Raw genomic sequence first — 25,487 nt, 5'->3', positions numbered from 1 at the left:
CATCATAGCAACTTTGTTTTAAAATCAAGAAAGTGTGCTCTTTATTGCATTTCATGGAGTTAGGTACATTTTTGGAATTGAAACACGACATTCAAGTTCAAGAATGTGGAAAGTTAATATCAGGAATAGTTTTGATTTGCATATTCACACTCTGCTGTATACTCTGCCCTGATGATTTTAAACTTCATGATGGAAAGTTTTCACCACATTCTATACATCAAGAAATGATATACTTTTCAGGATTTTGTAGATGGTGAAGTATTGAATACTTCTCATCTGGGCTGGCTGAAATCCCATGCCTGAATTCTAAGTAGAGAAATTAAACAAGGTTGTTCCTCAAGCCAAAAGTGCTAGGAGAATTTGTTGAATGTGTAATAGAGTAAACAGAAAGTTTAATAATGATGAAATAAATTTCTGATCTGCATCTGTCATGATATTTTCTAGCCTGTTGGTTGTTGCTTTTGAAATGTGTCTCATATTTGAGAGATGGTTAGTTGGTTAGCAAAGTTTACATAAAACACAAGTAGTCACACATTACTAGTGTAACACATGTAGACTCATTGAGACACGTATTTGACAAATTGCAGGAGATCAAGCAATAGAGACAGTGCTGGTATGTAAGGTTATGTAAGGTTGTGAAGGACATGAATCTCAGACTTGGAATTTCTGTTGTGTTTTGTGTGTCAATTTTGTTGTTGTAAGTTTTATTGTGATTGCTATAGCAAAATCGTACAATTGTACACTTCATAATAAAATTAAGTTCAGAAGTTCTCCAGGAATGTAGATGTGTGTGTGTGTGTGTGTGTGTGTGTGTGTGTGTGTGTGTGTGTGTAAAGGAATTACTCTCATCATGCTGAACTCCTGTATAATGAAATAGACTTGGTACATGAACTTATAGGAAAGCTCAAAAATTTTACTGTAGTATTCCAACATGTTACAGTAATGGTAAATTACGTAAATTTGACTACTGAACAAATGGATGATTATCAAGCAAGCCTTGAAAATGTGCAGTAACACTTTGCTTGGCAGAGGAACAGTTAGGTGTTTCAATTCCAGTGTTTTGAAACACTGGGCGCACACTCTTCAGAAACTGTGTTGAAAAATGACAAAACATAAAAATATGTAATTCGGAAATTTAAATGGAGGGAACCAGTTAAAAGCCGTTAAATGCAGTGGGTAATAGACAGCCTAACACTGCACTCTCAGAGTATAGCATAACTGAATAGGTAAAAAATTTACACACCAAGCAATGGCAAGAGCAAACACACACAAAAGTCAGGGAAATGTGAAAGCTTTCAGAGCCAATGGCTTTTCCCTCTGGCAAAAGTGGTGAAGGGGAAGGAAGAGGGGTGAAGGAAAAGGACAGGCGAGATTTAGGAAATGGTAGGAATTGTGGAAAATTCTCCCAGAATGCTGGGTCAGGGGAGACTTACAGATAGGTTGAGAAGAAAAAACTGATTATTGGGGACTGCACACTGGGTGAGATTGGAAAACCTGAGAGCTTGACTGTGGAAGATAGGGTAATAAGCAAGACAGAGATTATTGATGAAACATAGTGCAAGAGTTAATATGAGTGGAAAGCTTAGTACATTAAATATGTTCGAGATAGGGCATGGGGAAGTATAGACAGGTGAGAAAATAATAGATGTAGAAAACTAAAAGAGAGTGAAGAAAGTAATAGTTATGAAGAAGAAATGCTGAGTCTAAAGAAATTAACATAAATTAAGGCAAAGCAGTGGCGAGAATCGAGGCTGTGTTGTAACGCCAGTTCCCACCTGCAGGGTTCAGAGTAACAGGGATCAGGGGGAAGAATTCAGATGGCATGTGTGGTGAAACAGGAACCAAAATCAGGACTGTCATGTTGTAGAGAAATGTAGAAGACCAAACAGTGTTTACATAACAGCTGATATATGACATGCCGTTTCACAGATGGCTCACCGTTTGATAGTGTGTGTTTTGAAAATTACGGGTGCTGGTATAGATGTTGGTAGTAGGGTGCACAGGGCAAGTGTTACAGTGAGGACAGTCACAGTGGTAGGAGCCACAGGGCAGGAAAATGGGCACAGAAGGAGCATAGGGTCTGAGCAGGAGATGGAGAGGAAGGGGGAGGGGGAATGAAAAGCCATTCTAGCTGCAGCGGGAAAAATGTCAGAATGGAGCTCATTTCAGAGCAAGAGTTTAGGAATCTTAGACTTGGTAAAGTATCTGATTAATACATTCAAGAGCAGGAAGAGGTGTAGTCCTATATATTTTTTGAGGAATCAGTAATACTAGGATTGGGCGTGATGGCCCTGGAAATCTGTTTTTGGACTAAGCTGGTAGGATAATTATGTCCAGTGAAGGCTAAGGTGAGCATGGTGGTGTATTATTGTAAAGAGTGAGCAAATATGTTTGCCTCGAGTTTCGAGGCTGTATGGGAGGGAGCATTTGACATGGAAAGATGACAACTGTCAAAATGAAAGCACTGTTGTTTATTAGTAGGTTTAATGTGAACAGAAGTGAGTAGCTAACCCTCGTTGAGAAAGAGGTCAGCATCAAGGAAAGTGGCATCGGACTCAGAATAGCACCATGTGAAATTTAACTGGGAGAATGTATTTAGAGCGCCTAAAAATTTTAACAGGTTAGCCTCACCATGAGTCCGTATGGCAAAACATACACTATCAAAGGAAGAGCCATCTGTGAAACAACACATGTGGTACACCAGCTGTTATGCAAACACCGTTTGTCCTTCTACATTGGTATGACTACCACCAAGTTGTCAGGATGAATGGACATAGACACCAACACATAATATCCTGTTGCAGAGCTTGCTCTACAACATGACAGTCATGGCTTGAGTGCCTGATTCACCACAGGTGCTACCTTGATTCTTCCCCCGACACCAGTTTCTCAGAACTCCACAGGTGGGAGTTTGCATTACAAGTCGTTGGTTTTCACCATCCACCTGCCCTTAATTTACACTAATTTCTTCAAACTCAGCTCAGTAACTGTTCAATTCCTTTTAATTTTGCATATCTTTTATTTTCTCACCTGTCTATTTTTCTCTGCCACATACTTCTAACATGTATAATATACTTACCTTTCTGCTGTTATTAACTTTTGCACACTGTTTGGTCACTAATTTCCACCTTTAAGTTCTCAGGTTTTCAAATATTGTCCATTGCAGTCCCCAACAGTTAGTCTTTCTTGCTCGTCCTGGCTGGTAAGTCTCTCCTGACCCGGCATTCTGGGTGAATTTTCCATAATTCTTCCCATTTTCTAAACCTGCCACTGGCTTCAAAAGCTTGAACACTATTTCCTTAACCTTTATATGAGTTTGCTGTTGCTGCCATTTGGGGAGTATGTTTTTTTAAACTACACAATTACATTATATTTTCAAAAACAGATTATTTTCATTAATTTATGTACAGAGATAGAGTTTGAAAGGAAAACAAAGTATGTACCATTCTTACTTTGTCTAGAAATGATTGAAAACAGTATGATCTCATTGTCTTTCGTGGTGAGTTAAATTAATATAAAGATCTTAGGTTTCCAACCAAATGAGTTGTTTGAAGTGGAATGATGTGTTGAAAGGGTCACTCTGATTATCTTCTGGCAAAATGCTGAATTGGTATCATGATTGTTTTTGTACAGGGACTGCAGAATGGTGTACTCCTCTCTTCCACCCGCACAATGCGAGTGGGAGTAGGGAGAGGGGGCATTAGAGTCCTGGCAAGCACAATCAAATTTAAAATAGCAATGTGAAAGTTCATGGAATTGTAAATGATAGGCCATATGGAGAAGCAATGGGAATAAGCATAAAAGAGGAGGAAGTAGGTGTGAAAGTGAGGGAATGAGAGAGAGAGAGAGAGAGAGAGAGAGAGAGAGAGAGGTGGGATTTTAAACAGAACAGATATGTGCAAGTGAAACTTAGATGGGTGAAAGAACTGCACTCAGCAGCATGTTTGTAGCTGTATAGATTTTGTGGACTGATTCTTTAGCTTATGTTGCATAAAGGGTATACTGTACAGTGGTAGTATGTGTATGTGAGTGAGTGATTGAGGAGAGAAAAGATTCACTCACCTGCTTGCTGTAGGTGATTTATTTTGTATGAAAGTAACATCAGCATTGCTGTTTGTAGTGTTACCGAACATTCACCCCTCTCAATCTAAGCTTAAACATCTGGCATTCTTGTTTATTTGTGATCTGCTATTTTTGGCATGTTTACAGTGGTTGCATGAATTGTTTAAGGGAACAAGAAATTAAAAGTTCTATGATAGCAATGTCTTTAAAATATTGAAGCTATTATACTCTTCAATCTGTTGAATGGGAGCATTCATTATTATCATATAACATTATAAGGAAAAAGAATACCTGGTCAGTATCTACCTTCAGCTCACAAAACTCTTAATTATTACTGATAGACACATATAAAAGTTAAAAAAAATGTATTGTAGGTTTTGGTTCTGTTTGTTTCTTCTTCAGGAAGAAAAGAAAATTAAGTTGGATAAGTTTAGAAATGATGGGCGGGCCATTCAGACTAGTGGTTGAGAGGGAGGAACCTCACCCTCAAGGTAGGCAGATCCCTGTCAGTGTGTGCAACCTGCTCCTCCCTCATACCCTGTGCCAATCTATATCTCTTTCCTTTCCGAGCAAGGAGCTAAAATTCTGAATGCTAGGCTAGCTTTCTTTTTACGTGCGTCCATTGGCAGTTCTTAAAATTTCCCCTACTGAATGTAAGCAAGCTGTCGCTTAGTTTAAAAAGTTTTTTTCAAGTAAATTTTGCTTTTGTTGCAATATTTATAACTCCACAAACAAGACAGGCTCAGAATAGAAAATAAGAAGTAACATTATAGTTGAAAAAGTTCAAATGGAAACTGTGGCAGTTACAATTGCATTTTTTAAAAAAGTATCTAGTTTTTTCAGCACCCAGCATCACTAATGCAACAAGAATTCACAATTTCAGTGTCATTCATTGTGTGCAGTGAAAAGTAAATATAAATCTCCCAATAATTTGGGAGCAATAAAAGATAATTATGTAATGTGTCACTGGACCTAATGCTGAAATTAGCCCAGAATTGTGCCACACTTGGCCTTCTCTTACAATGATTACAAGTTGATGACCTTGTGAATAAATGTTGTACAAGGCTAACATTACTGATGACTGATGCAGAGGCAAGACAAAAGATGCTCCAGGACTAATAATGCACACTGTTCTGGCACATAACATATTCAAGATATTGGGCTATTTCTGGATACTGTTTTGATGAAAGACTGCCACAGAAACATTTATCGTCTTTACAGCTCCTGATTCTTGTGTCAGTACTATTCAGTTCCATTACCTGTACACATTTGTTGTCTGTTGTGTAGTACAAATTAGCCTACAGGTATCAGCTGGACTTATGATTTTTGAACCCCATGTGAACAGCTGGGAGTTCTCTCATGTGTCATAAAAACCAAATATCCAACTATAAACAAAGAAGTGAAATTTAGTTTAATGAGTATATGCTGCAGCTGTTACAGCTCTTTTTTTATATGACACTTGTCACAACAATTGAGACTACACTTTGTAAGCTAATTTTCCATATTCTGTCAGGGGTTGTGGCCTAATTTTAGGTTCAGATGCAGCTTTTATGTATACAAATAAGTTGAAAATATTTAGACATTTGTCTGCAGTGATAGTTTTCATAGACGCGAAGTGGGATGATATTAAGACTAACAGGTAAGTTCTACCGATTTCCACATGTCATTAAAATATCACAAAAATAAAAGTTACTGAATTAGAGACCTCATATTTTGTGAAACTCACCCACGGTGTAGAATACTGCTTATTGAAACTTACAAACGTAATTTCAGGAAAAGAATATGTGACCACTTTGAATACGTTTCAAATGTTTAAAAGGGTATGTCGTTGTTGTTTAGAATAGGCAATGTCTTACTGAATACAATTACCTTAAGCAGCTGTACAGCAGCATGCCAAGCTGATGATTACTACTCATCCATAAAGGGAACAATCCTTAATTAATAAGCAGTCGTGTCCACATTTGGCGTGCTCACTGGGGGCATGCCATATTAGGATAGTACTAAGTGGTACACACCTGATTGGTCACGTAGCATACATACGACTTTCATAAGCCTTCCATGTACAGTATTTGATGGTAATATCCTTGCAATGGTTACTTAGCTCATTTCATAGTTATTAGAGAGTACTTCAAGTACTGAACAGTAAATAAAATTCATCAGTGCCATCTGACTCTTTATCACTGTAGGCTAAGTATTGAAAAGATTGGGTCTTTTTGTTGCAGTCTATTAACAATGGACTGGAAACCTGTTCACCTCTGGCTTAAATTAGACCTGCCAGTGACTTCCCATCACATTGTGTTCAGTAAATCATGCTTTGGTGGTATTTGACGAAGTTGGCTGTCCCAGCTGTGTTGTCACATGCTGACAAAAATTACTTCCCTCTACTCTCTTGTATGCATAGATAGTGCAAGCAGATCACAATACTGTTGGTTTGTATGAGGTGATCTTGTGAAGCATTGTTTGATAATGACATGATAGACTTTGGTGTCAGTTGCTGTACATTTTCTTGAGTTATCACTGTTCTCATGGTTCTTTCCTAAATTGACATAAGCTAAGGTAAAATGACCAGGTCTTAATGCATTTTTGCTGGCAAAAAAGAAGAAGAAAATTTTTTTATTGGAAACGTGCTGGAGTGGGTGTGAGAATTGGGAAGTGTGACAAGCTGAGTGAAATAAATACTGTGTACACATTTGTGAACCTGACATCACTATGGTTTTTTTAGGCTAACTATGAACCCCATTAAAATAACTCTCTGTTTCTATTTTCCTTAATTCATCTCCTAAACTCTTCTTTTTCTCAGTATAATCTGTTTTCCGCTCATCTGACTATTTGACTCAGTTTTTTCTGCTCATTTTACCTTTTTTTTACATCTTTGAATTTTTTTACTTCTATTCTGAATTTGTCTCTTGAGTAGGGTCTCCTGTGCAGTCTGCATTTCTCCTAAGTCCTTTTTGGTTTGGCCTTACCACTGTTTCTTTTTCTTTTTCCCCCCTGGTTTCGAAGAATGTGTGGAACTGTGGAACTTCTTTGTTACTTTGTCTGCCTTCATTCTTTCTAGAAGTTTTTACTGTATGAAACATCTTTTACTGATCTCATATTTTATTTTACAGCAGAATGAGTATATTTTGTTACTGAGTTATTTTATATCTGTTGATTGTTGAAAGTAAACAGTGGCAATTTTTCACTTACTACATTCAAGGAGATAGAGCTGACTCTAGAATTAGGTCATCAAGGAGTGGTAATTGACAAGTACAGAGTGATAATGTACTCCTAAATCATTTCAAGCAAATACCAGGTTAGTTCCCTAAATCGTAACTACCCTCCCCGTGTTCATTAAAACTTTATTTCTGGTTTTTATTCTTATTTTTTAAAATAAATAATAAACATTATCTTCCAAGGAAAAGTTTTGCTACAAAATCAAAAACAATAATCTTTAGACTGACCCTGTTTTACACATGCCTCACATTTTAGAAATACGATAAGCATAGGTCGGGGCACAACTTTGTGTTAAAAAGAACACACTCAAGTATAGGTCAGGCTCTGATTTTCTCGACAAGCAAGCCAACTGTCACTCAAAAACTGGGCTTGTTTCATATGAGATCAATGTAAGGATGTTTCACAACATGTCCCTTGTCTGGTACAGCCTTTTGTTGCCAATTTTTAGATTTATTTCGAAAGAAACATTCGAGAATTTAACAGCTGCTGTTGCGAATGGCTGAGCCAATGTTTCACATTGACATTATTTAGTGTATGTACTTCTTAGGTTTCGCATTTTGCTGTAATTCTGCTACAGATACATCACATTTGTTGTGTTGGCAAGAAATTTTGCAAGCTCAAGAGGAAGAAATTGCTCAGTAACTCATCTCACACTTTTTTTTATGGAGGATAATTATATTTTCTGTTGCCAATATTTCAAAAACTGTAACCTATCAAAGGACTGAAGTAAATACGAAAAACAAATCTTGAAGCTGGCTCCTTTTTAGTACATATTACTCTTGAAGCTACATCAATTATATATGTGCCACTAACGCTTTAAATAATGGCATGAATGACAGATTTTCTAGGCCCGATATTTTTTTAAGTGGCTGGTTTCCAAAGTATTAATGACTTAGAGTATAGTTGAAAGGTTGAATGGCCAATAAACACTCAAAAACAACTGAAAATATTGCTAAACTTTTGGATGATGTCTTTCGAAGTTAACTAGTACAGAAAACGTGGGCATACATATACAGTCACACATGCATCTGCATTGATACATTGTCTACTCAGTTACTTTGTACTTGCACTGCAGCTCAACTGGAGTCAGATGTAGCAGATGGAGCTGATAAGGGAAGAAATGAGATGGGATGGGGGAACGAGAATCAGAGGAAAGTAATGACGACGGCTGGGAGAGAGAGGCCACGAGCTTGCTGGATGGGAATGTGCCACACTCTGATGCAGGAAGGGGGAGTTTTATGTGACCTGTGTCGCACTTGCACCTAACTTCCTGCCACATTCGTATCTTGTGCACCTGTTGCCTCTACCTCTGTACTATCAATCATGCTCATCTTCATCCCTCCCTCCCATTCCCTGTCTCTTATCTCCCCTCACCCACTAAACCCAATACAGCCTCTCACAGTGTACTCAGCTGCGACAGTGCGGCCATACAGCTATACGTTTGTTCAGAAGTACTGTATCATAATATATAGCTTTGAAGGAGGAGATAGTGCAAAAACTTAGCAACATTGTAATTTTGTTATGTGTGTATCAATGACTCAACACCTGAAACATACAGTGAGTTGTTAACTGTTACTTCTTCCATTATTCACATTTTAGGAAGATATTTAAAATAACTATTTAGTATTTCCAAAATACAAAACAGTAATTCCTGTTGTTGCGGGTAGACAACCGATTTTCGTGCATTATCAAATCGTAAAACATATGCAGTTATGCTGTATCATTTCACTATACATGTATGAGGTGTGATCAAAAAGATTTTTTTTTTTTTTTAATTTTGTGGCCTTTATACAGCTGATATTCAGTTTTTTTTATCCTGTTAGTGAGTATGTTTGTGATGTGTGTGTGGACTTCCAGCTGTTTCGAATATTTAGTTTATTGTTGACAGTCAAAAAGTTATACATGTTTTTGAGTGATCAGTGAATTTTTACTTTTGAATGAGATGGATCAAAGATTTTGCATTAAATTTTGTTTGAAAAATGGAATAAAGTGCAGCACCGCCTTCGAAACATTGACTGTGGCTTTTGGTGAATTTATTATGAGTATGGTAAGAGTTTACAAGTGGTATAAACATTTCAAAGAGGGTTGAGAAGACATTGAAGACAATGGCCGTCCTGCATGCCCTAGCACATTAGTAATTGATAACAATGTGGAAGAAGTAAAGAATATGGCTCTGGAGAATCATCAGATCAGTATCAGAGAGGTTGCTGATGATGTTGGAATATCCGTGACTAATAACAAACAAGTTTTTAGAATGTTTTGGGAATGAAACTTGTAGCAGTATACTTTATTCCAAAATCTTGAATTTCAGGCAAAAACAACTTAACATAGATATCGCTCAAGAATTGTTTATGAAGTCAACAACAATGGACAACTTCTAAAGAAGGTTATTTCAGGCGAAGAAACATGGTCAGATGGGTATGATGTCGAAACCAATACCCAGTTATCACAATGGAAAAAAAGAAACAAGACCAAAAAAATTTACAATTTCAATCACATGTGAAGGTTCTTCTCATTGTTTGCTTTGATTACAATGGGTAGCGCATCACGAGTTCCTGCCTTATGGTTGTACAGTTGGTAAGGAATACTGCCTGGTAGTTGTACCCTGTTTCCTGTTTGCTTGAAGCAATCCGAAGAAAACTGTCAGAATTCTGGCAAAACCACTCGTTGGAAACTGCTTCACAATGATCCAGCCGCTCACACCTCAATGCTTGTCCATGATACGTGGTAAAAAACAAAACCGTTACTTTGCTTCAGTCACCGTATTCACTGGACATGCCCCTCTGTCATTTCTTTCTATTCCTGAGGCTGAAGAGAACCATGAAAGTATGTTGTTTGCCACCATTGACGTGGTAAAAAGAGAATCCCTGAAGGAGCTGAACACCAAACAAAAAATTTGAGTTCCAGCAGTGTTTCCAAGATAGGAAAAAGTTTTGGCACAATTATATCTGAAGGGGACAAGTTGATGATGAATAAATAAAGATCCTTTAAGGGAAAAAAATCCCATGACTTATTAATCACTACTTGTACATTTGGTTGTAAAACAATAAAAAAAGTGTTATCAGAATTAAGTTTTATATATATATATATATATATATATATATATATATATATATATATATATATATATATATATATATATATATATATATATATATATATATATAAAAATATACAAAGATGAGGTGACTTACCGAACAAAAACGCTGGCAGGTCGATAGACACACAAACATACACACAAAATTCAAGCTTTCGCAACAAATTGTTGCCTCATCAGGAAAGAGGGAAGGAGAGGGGAAGACGAAAGGAAGTGGGTTTTAAAGGAGAGGGTAAGGAGTCATTCCAATCCCGGGAGCGGAAAGACTTACCTTAGGGGGAAAAAAGGACAGGTATACACTCGCACACACGCACATATCCATCCACACATACAGACACAAGCAGACATATTTAAATATGTCTGCTTGTGTCTGTATGTGTGGATGGATATGTGCGTGTGTGCGAGTGTATACCTGTCCTTTTTTTCCCCCTAAGGTAAGTCTTTCCGCTCCCGGGATTGGAATGACTCCTTACCCTCTCCTTTAAAACCCACTTCCTTTCGTCTTCCTCTCTCCTTCCCTCTTTCCTGATGAGGCAACAATTTGTTGCGAAAGCTTGAATTTTGTGTGTATGTTTGTGTTTGTTTGTGTGTCTATCGACCTGCCAGCGTTTTTGTTCGGTAAGTCACCTCATCTTTGTATTTATATATAATTTTTCCCACGTGGAATGTTTCCTTCCATTATATTGATATATATATATATATATATATATAATTATGAATTTGGCCAGCTATGGACCGCATACAACTTAAGACTTATGGTGTTTCTTTTTCTTCCGTTCTTCCCAGTACTTCTTCATTTTCTCGCCAACTGCTCGTCTCTGCTCATCTGTCCACACTCTCTTGGGTCGAGGTTTTGGCGCATCTTCTTCATAGTTTGCGTTTTCTATAAGTAGCCTAAAGTTATTCCTGTCGCGTATTATTTCTTCTGTAGCACCTATTTTGTTGGCGTCTTTCTTTACTGCTTCTATCCATCCTACGGTGTTTTTCAGCTTACTAACGTAATAAATATATATATATATATATATATATATATATTTCTCTTTGCTTCTAAAACAATGCACAGTAACCAATTTCTCTGAAGTTTCTTCACTTACGCCCATGCTTTTATCTAACAGAACATTTTTGTTCATGGAAAATGAACTTACTGCTTCACAGGAAGTGATAGGTGCATACAACATGAAGAAATTTCAGGCAGAGTGAGACCAGTTTGAAAGTCTTTTGTATTTTTGCCAAAAAATATTTTTTTTATTTCATACACTTAAAATCAGTATTTGTTCAGCATATCTTTTGAGCTCCATAGGATGCATGCAAAGATTTTTCAACCTCTTCAATAATTATTAAAGATTTCATCAGTGATATACCTGTGGCTTTGAGCTTCATTGTTGCTGCAGTCAAATGCACAAAACTTGATTTGATGTAAATAAGACCTTGCTTAAAATCTGTTTCTTGAATGCCATTTGTACATCTTTAATGCAGACTGCAGCAGTGGCTTCAAAAGTGTCTGTGACCTAAAACTAAAAAAAGAAAGAAAAAAAATCAGTTAATGGCGCAGTAATTTAGAGTTTTTTCAATAGAATGAAGCTGACAGTTAAGTTCAACAAATCTATGGTAATTTACTGTCTCTTACCTGACCCTACTTCATTAAAATTATCATAGTAAAAAGATAGCAGCATTTATCCAGGCACCACCTCTAGTTAAAACAGGCTGTTGTGGTAGAGGTGAATCTGCCAGTAAATCTCTAATGCGGCAGCAGGGGCAGATGCTTTTAAGAATATCATCGTTAGAAAGAAAGTCAGCATATAGTTCAATTAAGCACCATCAGAATCATTAAACCTTTGTTTTTTGTGTGACTATTTACCTTGTTTGTTGAGGATATCAGCATATTCATATTGAGCATATTTTAGACCTACGGTTTCAGTTATACAATACAGCATATAGGCCAAACATGTAATGTTCTTTAGGTTAGGATAAAATATTTTAATTGCTTTCCCAGACTTCATCACATATGGAGCAGCATCTTTTAACGATGGTAGGACCTTTTTTTGGTTCAGTATTCCTAAAAAAAATAATGAAAATATCAAATTACAGTTACATTTCAAAACACGGCATACAGTCTGTAGACATTTTAGCAAACACAGCTTCCTTGGTTTGTGGGTCAAGGGGAAGGAGCACATGCAATTTTGGAAGGAGAGAAGTGATGTGTGGATAATCAGGTTCCATCACCTCATGATGTGGGGGCAGCATATGCTTCATACCAATCATCCACTGTAGTAGAAATGTCACATGGAACTCAGAAGTAACAAAGTAATGTGACAGCACATAACAAAGCAGCTCATGCCCAAATATTGTACTATCTGAGGCTAAGAGAATGAAATTACATTAAGCCTGTGAGAACACTGTTATATAACAGAGATAGATAGTAGCCTTGGGAGAGCCAGCCCTGACAACACTCTACCATCTGGTGAGCGAGATCTACATCTACATTTCTACATTTATACTCCGCAAGCCACCCAACGGTGTGTGGCAGAGGGCACTTTACGTGCCACTGTCATTACCTCCCTTTCCTGTTCCAGTCGCGTATGGTTCGCGGGAAGCAATATATTCGATACCTCATCCAGAAACGCACCCTCTCGAAACCTGGCGAGCAAGCTACACCGCGATGCAGAGGGCCTCTCTTGCAGAGTCTGCCACTTGAGTTTATTAAACATCTCCGTAACGCTATCACGGTTACCAAATAACCCTGTGACGAAACGCGCCGCTCTTCTTTGGATCTTCTCTATCTCCTCCGTCAGACCGATCTGGTACGGATCCCACACTGATGAGCAATACTCAAGTATAGGTCGAACAAGTGTTTTGTAAGCCACCTCCTTTGTTGATGGACTACATTTTCTAAGCACTCTCCCAATGAATCTCAACCTGGTACCCGCCTTACCAACAATTAATTTTATATGATCATTCCACTTCAAATCATTCCACACGCATACTCCCAGATATTTTACAGAAGTAACTGCTACCACTGTTTGTTCCGCTATCATATAATCATACAATAAAGGATCCTTCTTTCTATGTATTCGCAATACATTACATTTGTCTGTTAAGTGTCAGTTGCCACTCCCTGCACCAAGTGCCTATCCGCTGCAGATCTTCCTGCATTTTGCTACAATTTTCTAATGCTGCAACTTCTCTGTATACTACAGCATCATCCGCGAAAAGCCGCATGGAACTTCCGACACTATCTACTAGGTCATTTATATATATTGTAAAAAGCAGTGGTCCCATAACACTCCCCTGTGGCACGCCAGAGGTTACTTTAACGTCTGTAGACGTCTCTCCATTGATAACAACATGCTGTGTTCTGTTTGCTAAAAACTCTTCAATCCAGCCACACAGCTGGTCTGATATTCCGTAGGCTCTTACTTTGTTTATCAGGCGACAGTGCGGAACTGTATCGAATGCCTTCCGGAAGTCAAGAAAAATAGCATCTACCTGGGAGCCTGTATCTAATATTTTCTGGGTCTCATGAACAAATAAAGCGAGTTGGGTCTCACTCGATCGCTGTTTCCGGAATCCATGTTGATTCCTACATAGTAGATTCTGGGTTTCCGAAAACGACATGATACTCGAGCAAAAAACATGTTCTAAAATTCTACAACAGATCGACGTCAGAGATATAGGTCTATAGTTTTGCGCATCTGCTCGACGACCCTTCTTGAAGACTGGGACTATCTGTGCTCTTTTCCAATCATTTGGAACCCTCCGTTCCTCTAGAGACTTGCGGTACACGGCTGTTAGAAGGGGGGCAAGTTCTTTTGCGTACTCTGTGTAGAATCGAATTGGTATCCCGTCAGGTCCAGTGGACTTTCCTCTATTGAGTGATTCCAGTTGCTTTTCTATTCCTTGGACACTTATTTCGATGTCAGCCATTTTTTCGTTTGTGCGAGGATTTAGAGAAGGAACTGCAGTGCGGTCTTCCTCTGTGAAACAGCTTTGGAAAAAGGTGTTTAGTATTTTAGCTTTACGCGTGTCATCCTCTGTTTCAATGCCATCATCATCCCGTAGTGTCTGGATATGCTGTTTCGAGCCACTTACTGATTTAATGTAAGACCAGAACTTCCTAGGATTTTCTGTCAAGTCGGTACATAGAATTTTACTTTCGAATTCACTGAACGCTTCACGCATAGCCCTCCTTACGCTAACTTTGACATCGTTTAGCTTCTGTTTGTCGGAGAGGTATTGGCTGCGTTTAAACTTGGAGTGGAGCTCTCTTTGCTTTCGCAGTAGTTTCCTAACTTTGTTGTTTGAGACAGGTGAAATACCTTCAGACTTCAAGAAGGAATATAATAATTCCAGTCCCAAAGAAAGCAGGTGTTGACAGATGTGAAAATTACCAAACTATCAGTTTAATAAGTCACGGCTACAAAATACTAACATGAACTCTTTACAGACAAATGGAAAAGCTGGTAGAAGCCGACCTCGGGGAAGATCAGTTTGGATTCCATAGAAATGTTGGAACACGTGAGGCAATACTGACCCTACGACTCATCTTAGAAGATAGATTAAGGAAAGGCAAACCTACATTTCTAGCATTTGTAGACTTAGGGAAAGCTTTTGACAAAGTTGACTGGAATACTCTATTTCAAATTTTGAAGGTGGCAGGGGTAAAATACAGGGAGCGAAAGGCTATTTACAATTTGTACAGAAACCAGATGGCAGTTATAAGAGTCGAGGGGCACGAAAGGGAAGCTGTGGTTGGGAAGGGAGTGAGACAGGGTTGTAGCCTATCCCTGATGTTATTCAATCTGTATATTGAGCAAGCAGTAAAGGAAACAAAAGAAAAATTCGGAGTAGGAATTAAAATCCATGGAGAAAAAATAAACACTTTGAGGTTCACTGATGACATTGTAATTCTGTCAGAGACAGCAATTACCTGGAAGAGCAGTTGAATGGAATGGACAGTGTCTTGAAAGGAGGATATAAGATGAACATCAACAAATGCAAAACGAGGATAATGGAATGTAGTCGAATTAAATGAGGTGACTCTGAGGGAATTAGATTGGGAAATGAGACAGTTAAAGTAGTAAATGGGTTTTGCTATTTGGGGAGTAAAATAACTAATGATGGTCAAAGTAGAGAGGATATAAAATGTAGACTGGCAATGGCAAGGAAAGCGTTTCTGAAGATGAGAAATTGGTTAACATCGAGTATAGATTTAAGTGTCAGGAAGTCATTTCTGAAAGTATTTGTATGGAGTGTAGCCATTCATGGAAGTGAAACATGGGCGATAAATAGTTTGGACAAGAAGAGAATAGAAGCTTTCGAAATGTGGTGCTACAGAAGAATGCTGAAGATTAGATGGGTAGATCACATAACTAATGAGGGGGGTACTGAATAGAATTGGGGAGAAGAGAAATTTGTGGCAGAACTTGACTAGAAGAAGGGATCGGTTGGTAGGACATGTCCTGAGGCATCAAGGGATCACCAATTTGGTATTAGAGGGCAACGTGGAGGGTAAAAATTGTAGAGGGAGACCAAGAGATGAATGCACGATGTAGGTTACAGTAGGTACAGGGAGATGAAGAACCTTGCATGGGATAGAGTAGCATGGAGAGCTGCATCAAACCAGTCTCTGGACTGAAGACCACAACAACAAACTACAACAACAGGTAGTAGCTACAAAGTTCACTGACTTCTTCTGACTGAAACAATGGCACACGGGCTTACTAAAATGTTTACAGACTATTCAAATGTTTTTTTCTGTTTACAATTACACATTCACTCCTTCATAAAGAAAATCGTGACTGTTAAGTGGTTTGCATTTTGCAAACACTTGGTGACATTGTCCTAGTCTGTCCTCAGTTAATTTTCCAACTGTCAGATTTGCAATATATTTTCCCATACAGTCACTAGTTTTGTCAACAGAGGCCCATATGTTTGGGATTTCCAAGTCCTTTCAAAATTCATCTATCACCTAATTGATGATAAGTTAATATTGAGGTTGAGTTGAGTTTAAGTTCATAACAGTTTATTTTTACATTCTTGGAAGAAGATAATTGAAATCGCAGGTGTTCGGCCAAGAATTTTGTAAGATAAAATTACTGCATTTCCGTGACACACTGTCAAAAATAAATAATTTTTACATGTTTGTAAATGTACATGGAAACTGACTGACTTAAATACTTTTTCACTTACCTGTGCATATGATACTTGAAGGTAACTTCTGCATAAGGTGGTTGGATCCAGGACGTAATTTTTTGTGTACTTTTCTAAAATTGGTTCAAATGTGGTATATGACAGTTTTTCAAACAGTATGTTTGCTCCTAGCAAAGCAGCATGTTGAAACCACAAGAAATGGATTTTATGTTCTTTTAGTTGTTTTGTATTAATAAGTGATGCACACTTCGTACTCTTTTTGTCTTTCCGTAGTTTCGTCTTTGCCCTATGACATGCAGAAGTTAGGTGCTGATCTACTTGAAACTTTTTTGAGTATTTGATGTACAAAAAAAATGTAGCCTATATCGACATTTCTTTTCTTACACATATATTTGTTAGGTTTGATATGTTGTATACAACTGGTCAGAAAAATATTATTTAAAATACACAACTGTCTAGTACTAATAAAGTAATTACACATCATCCTTATTGCAACATTCACAGTAGATGTCAACCCTGTCCGTTCTTAGAATTTCCTTTCCTTCGATCCATTTTAATGTAAGGTCTCTTCTTGCAGCTCTAGTAGAAAATACTGGGCCATATAAAATCCAACCCCATTTCTTTGTCAGTGATAATGAAAATTATTTCATTGTTGGCTGACTTCATAATACCAAACACAGAAAGGAAAAGATTTAGTGATGTGTTGTTGCTGTATTTTGCATACAGTTCTATGAAGCAAAATCCTGCTCACAATTTCTAAAATTTTTCACTTCTAAAATAATGATTGGTATACAGTTTCTAAATTCCATATTGATCTCACATCAGAGGTGATTGCAGGTTAAGGAGCAGGGAAGAATATCTGGCAGAGGCAAGTATCTCTTGCAGTGCTGTGAGGCAAGTATCTCTTGCAGTGCTGTTAACGTATTTTTCGTGCAATATAGCTCAAGTACAGTAATTTGTACCAGCCACCGACAGATAGCAAGGATTGACAGCAGTGAAACAAGGCACAAAGTCTGTTGACATCTACCGAGCCAGACTAGGGTGCTTGAGCTCACTTTGAAGTTGATAGACTGTAACAAAATTACTGAAATTATTCATGTTCTGTAATTTTGGCATAGTTCATATGAAAAAACATCAGTAAAAGATGCTATCATGCAAGTTATTGTATTATGTGCACTGAAGCCAGAAAAATTATATAATATATGTAAATAAAATAAACACCACTCACAGATTAGGCCATAGTCCTATTCTGACTAGCCAGTTGCTGCCTAGAAGGCAGTATGAGGAGTGAACTATAATTGTGTGACGTGATCGGCATGTCACCAATTCCTCCAGCCATTATTGCCAGTTGATGAATTCTGATGATTCTGCTGCTTATTTATTCAAGCAGCTTCTCATTTGGCCTGACCGGGGCTGAGTGGACCCCGTACCAGAGCTCCTTGTCTCAGAAATATTTGGGGTGGTACTGGGAATTGAACCCAGTTTCTTTCACACCATAGGCAGCGACTCTTAACCATTTGGCTATGGAGGCTGTCATAACAGTCTAAATCCATGCTGTTATATAGAAAAAAATATTCAAAATAAGCATTTCTCCCCAAATGGCCAAAATATGTACATACCATGCATTTGTATTAAACTCCAGCTCCAGTTATGAGGAATGCGTAAAAGGTTCAACCAACTGCTTCATCTTAGATGGCTAAAAGCTTTCCAAATTATTATAAGGTCTGCAATCTGTAACGGAAGCTACTTGGTCTATGGGTTTGCTTTAATGTGTAAATTGAAGACAGTAGTCTGCTCACCTGAGTTGACATTCATCCTAATCTGTATAATAAAGTTGGTGGTGACTGTAGAGGGCGGAAAGGTCAGTGTTCCGTGAGATGGTAGAATGGTCACTGGGTGCAAATTGTTCATGTAGACATCTGCTCTATTTCAATTGGTTTTTGAAGATAATCACTTGTAACTGTATATTATCATTACAAAATGATTTTATTTAGTAGTTCCATTTTTGGTTCTAATTGCTTTGTACTTTTACAGCTTTACAGCCTTTCATAATACGTCTTCATCAGTTTGCAATAAATTTACAATACTTTGCAATTAATTTTCAATACTTTGCAATTAATTTTCAATACTTTGCAATTAATTTTCAAAAGTTTGCAAAAATGTTTCAAGAATTCCACTATTGGCTTCAGCACATGTAAATAGGCTCAATAAGAACTTACCTTATTGCCTCACTATGTTTCTTAATGGTAGCAGTAGCTCAGCTTCTGTACCCACCTTTCTACTGTATACATCTGTCTACATCCAACCACATTAACAAAAATCTAATTAATTTCATATCAGCGCACACTCCGCTGCAGAGTGAAAATCTCATTCTGGAAACATCCCCCAGGCTGTGGCTAAGCCGTGTCTCCGCAATATCCTTTCTTTCAGGAGTGCTAGTTCTGCAAGGTTCGCATGAGAGCTTCTGTAAAGTTTGGAAGGTAGGAGACGAGGTACTGGCAGAAGTAAAGCTGTGAGTACCGGGCGTGAGTCGTGCTTCGGTAGCTCAGTTGGTAGAGCACTTGCCCGCGAAAGGCAAAGGTCCCGAGTTCGAGTCTCGGTCGGGCACACAGTTTTAATCTGCCAGGAAGTTTCATATCAGCGCACACTCCGCTGCAGAGTGAAAATCTCATTCTGGAAACATCCCCCAGGCTGTGGCTAAGCCGTGTCTCCGCAATATCCTTTCTTTCAGGAGTGCTAGTTCTGAAAGGTTCGCATGAGAGCTTCTGTAAAGTTTGGAAGGTAGGAGATGAGGTACTGGCAGAAGTAAAGCTGTGAGTACCGGGCGTGAGTCGTGCTTCGGTAGCTCAGTTGGTAGAGCACTTGCCTGCGAAAGGCAAAGGTCCCGAGTTCGAGTCTCGGTCGGGCACACAGTTTTAATCTGCCAGGAAGTTTCATATCAGCGCACACTCCGCTGCAGAGTGAAAATCTCATTCTGGACACATCCCCCAGGCTGTGGCTAAGCCGTGTCTCCGCAATATCCTTTCTTTCAGGAGTGCTAGTTCTGCAAGGTTCGCATGAGAGCTTCTGTAAAGTTTGGAAGGTAGGAGACGAGGTACTGGCAGAAGTAAAGCTGTGAGTACTGGGCGTGAGTCGTGCTTCGGTAGCTCAGTTGGTAGAGCACTTGCCTGCGAAAGGCAAAGGTCCCGAGTTCGAGTCTCGGTCGGGCACACAGTTTTAATCTGCCAGGAAGTTTCATATCAGCGCACACTCCGCTGCAGAGTGAAAATCTCATTCTGGAAAATCTAATTATGTTAAGTCTAAAGCTCAAGTGGCCAGATAATGAACTATAACAACCGGCTTGTCAGAAAAGTAAGTGTGATGGAAATATTGTCTCACTTGAAAAATGCTTGTGCTGCACCATGTCATTCATTCCCCGCATCCCAACTTTAGGTATCCATTTCTTCACCTGAAATTCATTGTCACCAAAATTCTTTACACTTCGAAACAATTACTACTTATTATGTAACAAGAATAAAAATAACCTTCAGATTTATTACCATTCATATTACACAATACCTTGATATAGAGATGAAATTGGAATTTGCAACCACCAGTGGATATTATTAGGTATGTTGTCACCCATGTGAATGTGGCATTGTCAATAAAAACTGTTGACGGAACTATATCATAGTTGGTATTTAATCACTGACAAGATTTGTGTGCAGTACTATCTCTGATGTGAAAAAGTTGCACAAATTGTAGGTTTAATGGTACAAGCTTTTTGCATGTAAAATTTGTAATATATCTTTGTAGAACATGAGGTTGTGCAAGAAGTTGTTGAAATTGACCTTTCCCCACTCATAAGGAAATGTCAATTTTGAGAATTTGTATAGTTAGTACAATTGTCAGCAGAATTTTTACTTCACTGCCTTGATTTACGTTTTCATTCTTTGATACCTGATCTGTATTTCTTTCTTTTTTTTATCATTTCATGCATGTTGTCTCTTATTTTTTGTCATTTTGGTAGTACTAAAAGTTCTCTGTTGCCCAGGCTTGGATTATATGGTTTGCAGATTTTGAAACAATACGAGCCATAAGTATTTTGTTTTTATTGGAATGAATTTTTCATGTTTTACCACCAGAAGACAATGCAGGTCCCAAGCTCACTGTTGAACATCCCTGATATATTTTTCCTTTGTTTCCCATTTCATCTTCTGGTAAAGCTCGTTCTCTATTCATGTAGCATGTCTATGGCCAATTTCCTGTCTATATTTTTGTCTAGTCCTTCCTCTAGGAGCTAAAAGTCCATAATTTCAAACTCACATAAAGCCATTAGCAAAAGAAAATGATTTAGTTTTTTTCTGGGACACTTGTCTTCAGAATTCTTGCTCTGAGTTCATACAAAATGAAAGCCTATTGTTAACATTGCCATGAGGAATAATATCTTGTTGACTGTACTTTTCTAGCCGCCAACAGATCTCAGCAATAGCTTTTTAAATAAACCATTGGAAATAAGTGATGATCCATGTGACATTTCTTGTTGCGGACAACTTATGGGTACTAGGAAGGTGACCAAAAACAAAAGCAAATGTACTGTTCTAATGATTGAAGAGATATAAGAAGTTATAGATTTATTAGAAGAGAGAAAAACTGCAGTAAAACTTTCTCCGGTTTGTGCAATAGGCATACAATCATTATGGGATCAGTTATCACACACATCTCTGCACAGAAATGTGTTGCATCCTTAGTGTATAGGACAAACTTCTTTTAACTGTACTTCTGATTTTGGCAGTCTGGTAAACAAGAACCTTAGTCAAGAAAAGAGCAAATGATGTGCAGAAACAGAGAAAAGGGACAATTTCTGGAAAGTGAACAGAAAACTGGTGATGAAATATAAAATGTGTTCTAAGTGTAGTTTTGTAAATAAGTTGTAACTAATGCAATGGGCTTTCAAATATTACATGTTTCAAAATACAGTAAATTGCAGTTTGTGGTAAAAACATGTATTTTGGATTATTCAAGTTTATCGGCAACCCGTGAAGTTTCAGGTCTGTATTAATCCAGACATACTGGGAACTTGCTGTTCTAAGTTTATTCTGACCAACAGATCTGTAGAATTTTGCAAAATGTTTTGATCTTGTGATCCTTTCATCCCAGCATCTGATTGATGGCGGTATCTTTAATTGAAGTTCAGATCTACTTCAACTGTTCATCCATTTTTTCCAATACTGTTCCCTCATCACACGCAACATTAACTGCCCCAAGTTACTTAATATTCTTCTGTTAAGGATTAAAATCAATTTTTTTATTTAGTTGACTGGTTTTTTCACCAGGGATCACTTTATCTTATATAATAAAGTGTAGCAGCTGAAATATTCAGTGCTTGTTTACAACACATGCAGGGGATGGACCAAATAATATGAACATCATACACTTTATTACATCTTGTTGCAAGCTGACACCACTGGGTACACATAAATACTGTGATTTGACTGCGGTGCACAGTTGACGTTCCAAGTCTTGGAGGTTTTCTTTTAGTGTATTATATGCTTTGTTCTGCGATAGTGAAATGTACGATTCCTCAGGTTTCGTAAAAGGGCATCTTGTTGGTGCGCAGTTAGCAGGAGCACCTGCGAAGAAAATGGCTGAACTTTTTTAACATTTCTCAACTGACAGTATCCATGGCAATGACGGTATAGACAAAACATGATAAAAGAGCATTAAAAAGGGTTATGGCCAGACAACATAAAACTACCATGCAAGAATGTTTGCAGGGCTCAACACTCACTTGAGAAATACTGTGTTGACAAAAGCTGTATGTGGGAGCATGCATCAAGTGTGGATCTCATTACAACACCAGGGCAATGGGAGCGCACACTTACTTTGTTAGTGCCGTTCCATCTCGCTATGAAATTGGCACATGCAAATTTTGTAATCAGTTATGATCTAACAATCAAGAAATATCGGCTTTGTCTAGCTGGAATTAAGTCTGTCAGGTGCCTATCGGTAGACTTCCAAACCCTGAGCCACATGTTCCTACAGTAGTGTATAGTATCCACTGACTGCAAACTTTCCAAATAAAAAACCCTCATGTAAGACTTTAACAGTCAATGTGCAGTTTGTGTAATATTATGGTGACTACAGAAAATGTGAAAGTGTGGCAGACGTAGTATTCTACATATTTTTTCATGATGTTGAACATATATTTGAGACACCCATAAACATCTGCAGAATCTGCAGACTTCATAGTTTCTAGTGTGGTTGTTAGGTATCAGTAGCGGCTGGCATCAATGTAAAAATATGTTGTTATTGAAACATTTGTTATGTTGCTTAGTAGACGTCAGCAGGTGTGCGTGCACACTGTTCTGCCCCATGAACGTTCAATTTAACTTTGAACTTGTGTTTGTTTGTTGTGTAAATTGGTTGTGAAAGAAATTTAAACAAAAATATCATGTGTTTACTTTCTTATTTGAATATAACCATTTCTTTTCCAATTCCATTTATAGTACAAATACTACTTAATTGGAGTTTTGTTAGTGCCTTTAAAACATAATGTAAAAAACATTTTAAAATTCCAACCACAGATTTCTACAAATATTGGAAAAAAAACAAAGATTTTAGCCAATCTGCAGATAATGGCAGTTAGCTATGACAACAGCACCGTGAACATTGAAACAGCTACCAACAGAATTCCAGGAGTACAACAATGTATTTTAGTGCGCAGTGTGCTTCCTTTTCAGTCATTGTTCAAACATTAAAGTCATTATCCACCCATCCAATAGAGAACTGCTTCTAGAGATATATGCCACCTTTATCTTCAACAAAATTTTATGAGTTTTGGAATTTACAGTAGAGCCAAATGTGGCCTGTGTCTTCTTTCAAGCAGTCAGTAGTTTTGCAATGTTGTCATGCAACATTCCCATGTAGGCAAAAATGTGTTCTCACTCCATAATGAACTACTTCCAGCAATATGACTTCTCAGTTTCTGTGGCACATGGGTATTGTACCACTGCTACAGTGATTGATGATTGTATACGGAGACATCCCAGAGAATTTGCTTACTCTTTTTCAAAGGATGGAATTTATTTCCATTCCCTTTTGCGATTGTGGCATATCGCATTATGCCCCACTTTATACAGATACCACAAGCCAGTATTTCTCTCTCTCTCTTTGTGTGTGTGTGTGTGTGTGTGTGTGTGTGTGTGTGTACACGCGCGCATGCAAGGGGGGGGGGGGGCATTTGAGTTTGACAAGACTCATAGCTCCTAGTTTTTTTACAACACGGAAGGTTTATTTAACAAGATGATTGATCCATCACTTACCTACCTGTACTCTCAGTGCAGCAAAAGCATACTTTATATTGCCATATAGTTTCCTCATCTATTATGTGCCCTTAGAATGATTGCCGTGATTTGTGCATTTACTATCATATTCAGATGATCAGAATTGACTTAAAGCATTTACAGATCAGCAGTGATTAACTTTTTCTATATATACACAGCCTGACAATAAAAGTGAAGCAGACTGAAGGGCAAGAGGAAACAAAATGAAACATCATGGGTTCAGAGGACATGTTGTGTTATTCCAGTGATTACAATAACAAGTCAAAATTACAGGCGAACTTATCAGTATCAGCCCACTTATCAGTGTGATGTTGCACGTCATCTGACGTGGATACTTGCACTGATTGGGTTTGGACAAGTGTCGTAAAAGCATTGTATACTCTCAGGCAAGCTGGGCCGTAACTGTTGTAACTGGTCCTTGATATCTAGGATACTGACACTGGGACAGAGTTAACGTCATTATTGCGCCCACACACATTATTTAGGCACTCAGGAGTACCTCAGCTGCAGAGTACCTCACCATCACACAGACAGTTCATAGAGATGTACCGTTTGTGGATGAACAGTGTCATGTTAAAAAATGGCACCATGATACTGTAGTGTGTGTACTGTAAGACCTTCGCTACACACACCATCAGATTATTTGACTTGTCGCTCTAGCGAAGTAGGCGAGCGTCAGCAAAATGTCTCATGGTCTGATCGTGGTGTGTTTATCTTCTGCCGTTAGGTCAGACGATAGAAATGCCACTTGCACGCTTAGAGTAGCAGATTGACGGTGACCAACTTTAAACAGAACTTGATTAATTTTCACACACATTTATTAAAATAATAAAAAGGCATAGATATTACATAACTTGAGTCTGGATGCTGTTTACAATTGACAATCTGAAGTTCCTTTGGTCTTGGTACGTTAATCTTATTCTCACATATTTCTGATGCTTGACAAAGTATCTATTCATTTATCTTCATGGCTATGTACAGGAATATGATAATATTATTAGGCGCAGACTGAAACTTGACTATAGACTAATGCAGACTGACTAATCGGAGGTCCGTACACTCGTTATAATACCTCGAGCGTTCAGGTATCACTGCGCAAGTGTGATCCACGAGGAGAAAAGGTTCTACGTTAGCAGCAATCTCATTGGCTGTGTTACATATTAATACGCAGACCGGCGGAAGCAGAATTTGGTCCGTCTCTAAGACAGCGCCATCTCGTAGTGCGGAGACGGACGAGCGCTGCGCCTGCGCTGTTGTGCTTAGTGGGGCGCACTCTATTGGTCAAGTTGTGCACGCGCTGACTACACGGAACTATGTACACAACAGATACTGTTGCATGAGAGGTAACACATGAGGACGCAGGATGTCTGTGACCATAACCTGAAGTCACACCTGCTGGTTCTCCATGCCAGAAGTAACACCACTGTCCTTTCTAAAACATTGGAAGAACAACATTGCTACCCCGGTTGCTGCAATACTTGATGATAATGGGCATCCATGGTAATGCAGAACTGATGTTCATTGCTGAAAACAATGTGATACCATTCATCAGTGGTCCATGCCACCTGATTACGATACCACCTCAAACACAGCAACCAGTGCGAGGGATGGTATTTCCCTTGTACGGCTACTGCTAG

General features: G+C 38.3%; 3 protein-coding genes across 8 annotated transcripts in view; 1 reads left to right on the top strand and 2 right to left on the bottom strand.

Moving 5' to 3' along the window:
• Window positions 1-25,487, top strand: part of LOC124802661 (embryonic polarity protein dorsal-like) — a 99,363-nt gene that overhangs the window by 63,435 nt on the left and 10,441 nt on the right. The gene's annotated exons all lie outside the window — the stretch shown is intronic.
• LOC124802667 lies at window positions 11,933-19,995 on the bottom strand. The gene is made up of 3 exons (XM_047263578.1): window positions 19,904-19,995; window positions 12,234-12,431; window positions 11,933-12,137 (listed from the first exon to the last, which is right to left on the bottom strand). Exons 1-3 carry the CDS (start codon window positions 19,944-19,946, stop codon window positions 12,070-12,072), a joined length of 309 nt encoding a protein of 102 aa, XP_047119534.1. The 5' UTR covers window positions 19,947-19,995; the 3' UTR covers window positions 11,933-12,069.
• LOC124802664 (PSME3-interacting protein) overlaps window positions 21,928-25,487 on the bottom strand; it is a 100,001-nt gene continuing 96,441 nt past the window's right edge. The window contains exon 9 of one of the 2 annotated variants that reach the window (XR_007017137.1): window positions 21,928-22,137. The gene's annotated coding sequence lies outside the window, so the exon portion shown is untranslated. The remainder of the gene's footprint in view (window positions 22,138-25,487) is intronic. The other variant, XR_007017136.1, reaches the window with a different exon arrangement.

The sequence above is a fragment of the Schistocerca piceifrons genome, chromosome 6 (genome assembly GCF_021461385.2).
Source record: "Schistocerca piceifrons isolate TAMUIC-IGC-003096 chromosome 6, iqSchPice1.1, whole genome shotgun sequence".
NCBI lineage: Eukaryota > Metazoa > Arthropoda > Insecta > Orthoptera > Acrididae > Schistocerca > Schistocerca piceifrons.
This window is presented reverse-complemented; position numbering and strand designations above follow the sequence as displayed.

What these genes read in the sequence shown, in the direction of transcription:
- LOC124802667 (XM_047263578.1), bottom strand. Translation starts at nt 19,946, where the DNA reads ATGCGGGGAATGAATGACATGGTGCAGCACAAGCATTTTTCAA. An exon ending in GCAGCACAAGCATTTTTCAA is followed by an intron (nt 12,432 to 19,903) that starts GTGAGACAATAT and finishes TATTTTTTTTAG; the next exon opens with GAATACTGAACCAAAAAAAG. An exon ending in TGATATCCTCAACAAACAAG is followed by an intron (nt 12,138 to 12,233) that starts GTAAATAGTCAC and finishes TATTCTTAAAAG; the next exon opens with CATCTGCCCCTGCTGCCGCA.